The 7,210-nt window shown below is 32.7% G+C and overlaps 1 protein-coding gene across 1 annotated transcript; it reads right to left on the bottom strand.

Annotated features, from left to right (window-relative positions):
* Nucleotides 1-2,888: 2,888 nt before the first annotated feature.
* On the bottom strand, nucleotides 2,889-6,770 carry LOC134714220 (isatin hydrolase-like). The gene is made up of 3 exons (XM_063575462.1): nucleotides 6,695-6,770; nucleotides 4,373-4,555; nucleotides 2,889-3,934 (listed from the first exon to the last, which is right to left on the bottom strand). Exons 1-3 carry the CDS (start codon nucleotides 6,760-6,762, stop codon nucleotides 3,310-3,312), a joined length of 876 nt encoding a protein of 291 aa, XP_063431532.1. The 5' UTR covers nucleotides 6,763-6,770; the 3' UTR covers nucleotides 2,889-3,309.
* Nucleotides 6,771-7,210: the final 440 nt, after the last annotated feature.

Raw genomic sequence — 7,210 nt, 5'->3', positions numbered from 1 at the left:
CCACAATCATCATTGGGGTATCTAGTTTAAAAAATGTGTGGCATGACCCGCCAAACCAACCAAGATGGCCGCCATGGCTAAAAATAGAACATAGGGGTAAAATGCAGTTTTTGGTTTATAACTCAAAAACCAAAGCATTTAGAGCAAATCTGACATCGGGTGAAATTGTTTATCAGGTCAAGATCTATCTGCCCTGAAATTTTCAGCTGAATCGGACAACCCGTTGTTGGGTTGCTGCCCCTGAATTGGTAATTTTAGGGAAATTTTGCTGTTTTTGGTTATTTTCTTGAATATTATTATCGATAGAGATAAACTGTAAACAGCAATAATGTTCATCAAAGTAAGATCTACAAATAAGTCAACATAACCAAAATGGTCAATTGACCCCTTTAGGAGTTATTGCCCTTTATAGTCAATTTTTAACCATTTTTTGTAAATCTTAGTAATCTTTTACAAAAATCTTCTCCTCTAAAACTACCTGGATGAATTAAAACAAACTTGGCCGCAATCATTATTGGGGTACCTAGTTTAAAAAATGTGTGGCATGACCTGGCCAACCAACCAACATGGCCGCCATGGCTAAAAATAGAACATAGGGGTAAAATGCAGTTTTTGGCTAAAACTCAAAAACCAAAGCATTTAGAGCAAATCTGACAGGGAGTAAAATTGTTTATCAGGTCAAGATCAATCTGCCATGAAATTTGCAGATGGATCGGACAACCTGCTGTTAGGTTGCTGCCCCTGAATTAGTCATTTTAAGGAAATTTTGCCGTTTTTTGTTATTATCTTGAATATTATTATAGATAGAGATAAACTTTAAACAGCAACAATGTACAGCAAAGTAAGACCCAAAAATAAGTTAACATGACCAAAATGGTCAATTGACCCCTTAAGGAGTTATTGTCCTTTATAGTGCATTTTTAACAATTTTCATAAAATTTGTAAATTTTAACTAACATTTTCGACTAAAACTTTTAGGCCAAGTTCAATATAGATAGAAATAATTGTAAGCAGCAAGAATGTTCAGTAAAGTAAGATGTACAAACACATCACCATCACCAAAACACAATTTTGTCATGAATTCAAATGCATCCTTTGTTTAATATTCACATAGACCAAGGTGAGCGACACAGGCTCTTTGGAGCCTCTAGTTTCTTTTCAAAAACGATTTGAAGTCTCAACGTTCAGTAGATAATTATGTCATGTCTGTTTGTCCGAAACAGTTAAAATACTTTCAACTTTCTACCTAAACATTCAAATATATGAACTGTCGCCATAACAATGTGTCTTGCCTGTATGTAATTCTGATAGTCAAATGAAAATGTTGATATACAATTACAGTCCAAATATAGGAACCACGATTGAAGATTTAGTGCACAAACTAATCTCAATGGAAATTCATATGCCAACTATTATACAATCGTATACGATATATAATTGTCCAAATGAAACTCAAATGATCACAAACTTTAACAAGCAAACAATGTGCATCAGTCTTTATCAGAATTTGTTCTACAATGAAACCTAGAAAACGTTACGTCGTTAAAAGACTATATAAATGAGGGGGCCTTGCCCACTCATCTTCAAGATAAGGAAATATGCCAAAACTACTAAAACTGTACGTTCATGTTTTTCACATCAATTCTTTTATAGTAATATTCTATAAAGAACAAGAGTTTCAACATTCATCTCAAAAGCTAAAATTTGCTTAAAACAGACTTATTCAAAAGTGATATACCGGAAGTTACAATACTATGTATTATGTGTTTCTGTCCTCAGTTTTCTTTTGAATGTTTGGGCTGTGTTCCTGTAAAGCAGTGTTGTCATTTAAGCAGTAGTTTTTTTAACTTTGTAATATCAGCGGGAATGTTGGCTAGTCATAAAATCAGATTTTTTCGTAAAAAAATCTGTGCTCAAGGAGGATTATGACAGTTGTTATCAAGTAGCCCATTTCTATGTATGTTGGCGTTTGTTTTTGTCGCAGTTAAGTGTTTCTGTTAGTCCTTTGTACTTGTCTTGTGTTTCTACCAATTATGAAAACTATTGCTCAAACGATATCAACTCCTTGATCAAATCATGGAGTAACATCTGCCATGGATTCACGTGCATCAACTCTCACTTTCATTTGTTTGAGCGAAACTAAGTTAAATTACCCGGTCACGTCAACTTGTATTTTTGTCCATCTGATGAGTTAAGCCTTTTTCAACTGATTTTTATAGTTCGTTCTTATGTTGTTCTGTTATACCACTGTCCCAGGTTAGAGGGAGAGTTGGGATTCCGCTTACATATTTAACCCCGTCACATTATTTATGTATGTGTCTGTCCCAAGTCAGGAGCCTGTAATTATGGGGTTGTCGTTTGTTTATGTGTTACATATTTGTTTTTCGTTCATTTTTTTTACATTAATAAGGCCGTTAGTTTTCTCGTTTGAATTGTTTTAAATTGTCTTATCGGGGCCTTTTATATCTGACTATGCGGTATGGGCTTTGCTCATTGTTGAAAGCCGTACGGTTACCTATAGTTGTTAATGTCTGTGTCATTTTGGTATTTTGTGGATAGTTGTCTCATTGGCAATCATACCACATCTTCTTTTTTGTATTAATGACATGGACCATTAATTACTATGTATTGATAAGTTATCACTCTTATTCAGGAGGCAACTTTCTATGATCTCACCTCGATTAAACATTGAATTAATATTACAGTCTACATATGAAGTTCGTATAAAATTAAGGCCAATAATGTTAGATATATTTACTAGCTATCAAATGAAGATTCAAAGTCAATGATAAAGTTTAATAATTTAATAAACGATCAAACAAGAAAATAAACGATCTTACAATATTGAATCCGTTGTTTACGATTCAAGTACTTATCCAGATTGAATATGAATTATTTATGGAGTAGAATTAACACAAAATAAAAAAAAATAAAAAATACATGCATCTACGGATTATGCAATTATTGTCTATTGTTAAGATTATCTACAAATACTAAAAACTGTCTTTGACAGGTTAATACGAACTTTATATAATAGCTCTAGTCCAAAACAAGTGTACACCGCCTTATATATTTGCATTTAGAGGTACTAAGTATCTTTTCAATGCACTTGTTTTGTCAGGCAAGCTGTGTCATGTTTATATGCATGTTCGGAGTTACCGATTCATTAAAATGATAGTGTGATTGGCATTCTCTGTTTTAAAAGTAACAAATGTTAAATAGAGTGAAAGGTGACAATAATTGTCGTTATTCAATGTGCTTGCCACCTGAAAACAAGATTATATACGATTAAAATATTAAAATATATATTTATTTATGTGATTTCCTTTTACATTTACGCCTTGGTACTGTTGCAAACATTCTAGCTGGCGCACCACTTCCTTCAAATATTTTCAAAGCAGGTACAAAAATAGTTGCACCACGACATGGAACATTATCTAAGTTAGCCACCGCTTCCAGTGCTAGTACAGAATCACGGAATATGCGTTCATGAACCGGAAATCTTTGCGGCTGACTTCTAAGATCAGGTGATGGCGTATCTGTCCCAATACCTTTGATGCGTCTGTTAGAAAGAAGCCAATCAGCTGCCTCAACAGTCCAAGCTGGGAATAAAAAGCTTGATGCATCTGAGATATTATTAGTATTGAATACTCTATTCGCGTATGGGTATCTCCTTGACCAACCGCTGTTCATTATTACAAATGCACCACAAGGTATTCTGCCATATCGAGCTTCCCAGTCTATAAGATCCCTTATTGTTAGACCATATCCAGGGTTCATTGCAACTTTCCTTTTCACATTTATTATGACAGCTGGACCTATTAGATTTTCAATACGAACTTCATGCATGCGCTCTCTATTTCTATAATTATGTCCAGGTGCGTCAACATGTGTAAGTGTATGTTCAGACAAACCAATGTAGTTGTACTCCTGCCTACAATGTTAAATGAAAAATACTTAAAACAAGTAATTATATTTCTGTTCTTTATTGATTGCCACACCTCTAATATTTTGATACAGAAGAGTTACCGAAGTTTTTTCAAGAGCCAGTCTTTTGGTAATGAAATAGTGCCCAATCTCAAACACATTTTGGAAGACAATTAATTAGGGTAAGACCCTTCCCTTTCAACAAGAACCATTCATTATGAATCTTTCTACAGGAAGCGAAATATTTTATGCAAATTTGTTTTACGCACCAACAACAGTGACGAGAGGTAATAAAAAGTCAGAATTGCAGATAAGCTATCAAAAATTAAAAAAAATCATTAAAAAGTCGAAGAAAGATAGGAAAGAGTTCTTGAAAACTTTAAATACATTCACAAAAAAGAAAGAGATAACATATTCGACTTCTCTGTAAAATAATTGTACATACCAAATTTGAGCACGTCTGTTGAATCCTCTGGTCAATATTGTAAAGTTCCATGGAGGCTGATCTGGAAATTTAACCTCCATCGGTCCAAAAGTATGAGTCAAATCTATGACATGAAAATCAAGATCGCAATCATTACAGGCATTAATAACAGCGATCACAAACACTGCCTTCGCAAACAACATTCTACAAATAGACAAAAATAAACCACATCAAATGTTTCGGTTTACATTGTTGGCTTTTAAATATTTAGCGTATTTGGTTTTTTTTTTGGCGTTGGTAGACTGAATAATAACGAGAAAACTAAATTTATTCGTATACATGAAAGGCTCTTAAGTTATGCAACGTATGCTTTTTTGTATCAGATGTTTTATTGAACATGCAATGTTATAAATAAACACCTGAATAACATAATGTGCATAACCTGCAGCAAAGAATAGCTGAAAATAGCCACAAAAACATACAGATACGATTTATCATAGGTTACTGTAAAACAAACCTGTCAAATTCAAATTTAACTGTCATGCATTTAATATATTTCATTAGCTTAAAACAATTTCAAACTCTTAAATGATGCACACGTTTTTACTAACTCATTTATTATTACTGTCATGTGTTGCAATTCGAAATTGACATATTTGACCTAGATACGACAACGGTCCATGCTGACTGTTCAAACTCCTCCAACTGAAAAATCGATAGTCGTTTGCTTGGTGTTACAAAAAAGTGAGGTTAATGGAAGAGCCTACACAAACCCTCTAAACTTATACACATCGGAAATAGAAATTATCTTAATTGTCCTAATTAGAATAGAAATAATTGATACAATCTTGTTGTCTCATTGGCACTCATACCACATCTTCCTATATCTATTTATTATAGTTTTAACATGGGTAGGCATTATATTCGTGTTATTTGAGCCCTCACTATCGCTCGGTCAAAAATAATCATGAATATAATGCCTACCCATGTTAAAACTACAATAAAGTATATCATGTATCAATTATTTCTTAAATAAAATTTGGATATTATGCGTTTATCACTCTTTCTTCTAAAACTGATATCGATTTTCTGATTAAAAACGGGTTAACGAATGAAAACATTGGCGGGAAATCCCTATCTACTCCCATTTCGAAAATTATTTCTTAGTTCAGGTCAGGTGATTTTCGGTTAAACGTGTACAGTTGATGACGTCACTCCATCACAAGCTTCACTGATTGAAAAAGAGCAAAAGACCACCTCAATATTACTTCAACTGTTATCTTGGTCATTAATTCGGCCAGGATTTTAGTAGTTTCGTCCTCAAGTATCTGGAATTTCGTTACCTTTGATATTTTGACAACAAAATTTAACATATTAGCTTAAGACAAGGAAAACTTAAGCGATATTTTGAAGTATCACGAAATATCTTTTCATAAATTACAAAATACATTTTGTATGAAATTTAATCAAAGTTCAGATATTTAACCATCAAGGTGACCATTGAACTTGGTTTTAATTGCTAGATCGAAGCTCATTGATTTAATATCAAAAGACCCCAGGTTTATATATATTTTTTGTTACGAAGTTATCCCACCAAACAACTAAATTTGAATATTTCAGGGGGAAAACTCAAATTAAAAACACCAGAGTAAATGTTACAGAGTAACGCTATCATTCTTTACGACAGACAAAGTAGCTGATGTGAAAGGTACGCAACCTACTTTCTATATTTGATTAATGCTAGCTGATAGTGTGGTCTAAGACGCTGATTTATGGTAGGACGTGGTGCCACGATGTCACTGGAAGGTTTCGAATCCCGCTGAGGAAGTAAGCAAATTTGCAGATCTAATTTACGATGGAGACTCTAGCAAGTGACTGCTTTAAATGATGTTACTTAGTATCTCATTTTATTTATCTATCATTTTAATTAATATGTATTGATCTGGATTATGTTATTCGTACTTCATGTATTAAAACTAATGAGAGTGCCAAATTTCTATTTAACCTTAATCAAGCTAAATAACTGTCATGTTCCAGACTTAGTACAGACATTTTTCGATTTTTTTCTTGACATTTTTGATATTGAATTATTGTATTGGCTGTATTCTAAAACAAATGTAAAATAAAGGAGGAAAAAAAGTAGCAGATTTTGATACTTGTTAATTTTGTTTAACTGCCTATGCCACAATTTGGAGGGTATGGTCTGATCAATATTTCAAATAATTTTGAAGTTGTGTCAAAAGCAAATTAATTTTCACTAAAAATTCATTATGTAAAGAGACATTATATCAATGCACAAATAAATATTAGCAGCATAGAAAGAAAAATGAAAACAGAACTTACCTGAAGGACAAGTCAAACAATATTCTATATAACCAAACAATTTTTATTCTGTGATAGATTTGAACCATAACCTTGTAATTTTATACACCATTTCGTCAAAATGTTAATCACTTGTCTTGTATGTAGGATACGAACCATTATTTGTATTGTGAGCTTAAAAAAAGGAAATATTCTGCAATTTTTTCAAAATCATTATTTCATTGCTAATTAATGAGTTGATGGAATTCATACACATGTCAAAATTGTGGCAACTTCGTGATAATTTGTCATAACAGCAAAGAAAAGTGCAATAAAGATATTATTTGAATTAAAAAGAAAAAATCGTGATAATAACCACTTTGGTAAAATCAAATATAAGAAAAGTAAAATTATAAAAAAAAACAAATAGGCAAAATACTGGACCCAGCCAACAGTTTTGAAGAATATCAAAATTTGAAGGTATGATCGCACGGTCGAAGATCATCGATTTTAAATCAAAAGGCCCCAGGTCTATATATATTTTTTCAGTTACGAAGC

The sequence above is a fragment of the Mytilus trossulus genome, chromosome 4, assembly GCF_036588685.1.
Source record: "Mytilus trossulus isolate FHL-02 chromosome 4, PNRI_Mtr1.1.1.hap1, whole genome shotgun sequence".
Classification (NCBI taxonomy): Eukaryota; Metazoa; Mollusca; class Bivalvia; order Mytilida; family Mytilidae; genus Mytilus; species Mytilus trossulus.
Note: the sequence above shows the minus strand (reverse complement) of the source record. Positions and strands in the feature narration are given on the sequence as shown.

Bases quoted from the DNA above. Each gene is read 5' to 3' on its own strand.
- LOC134714220 (XM_063575462.1), bottom strand. From the start codon at position 6,762: ATGGTTCAAATCTATCACAGAATAAAAATTGTTTGGTTATATAGAATA. The intron at 4,556-6,694 runs GTAAGTTCTGTT...GTCTATTTGTAG, and splicing joins TTGTTTGACTTGTCCTTCAG to AATGTTGTTTGCGAAGGCAG. The intron at 3,935-4,372 runs GTATGTACAATT...TTAACATTGTAG, and splicing joins AACAGACGTGCTCAAATTTG to GCAGGAGTACAACTACATTG.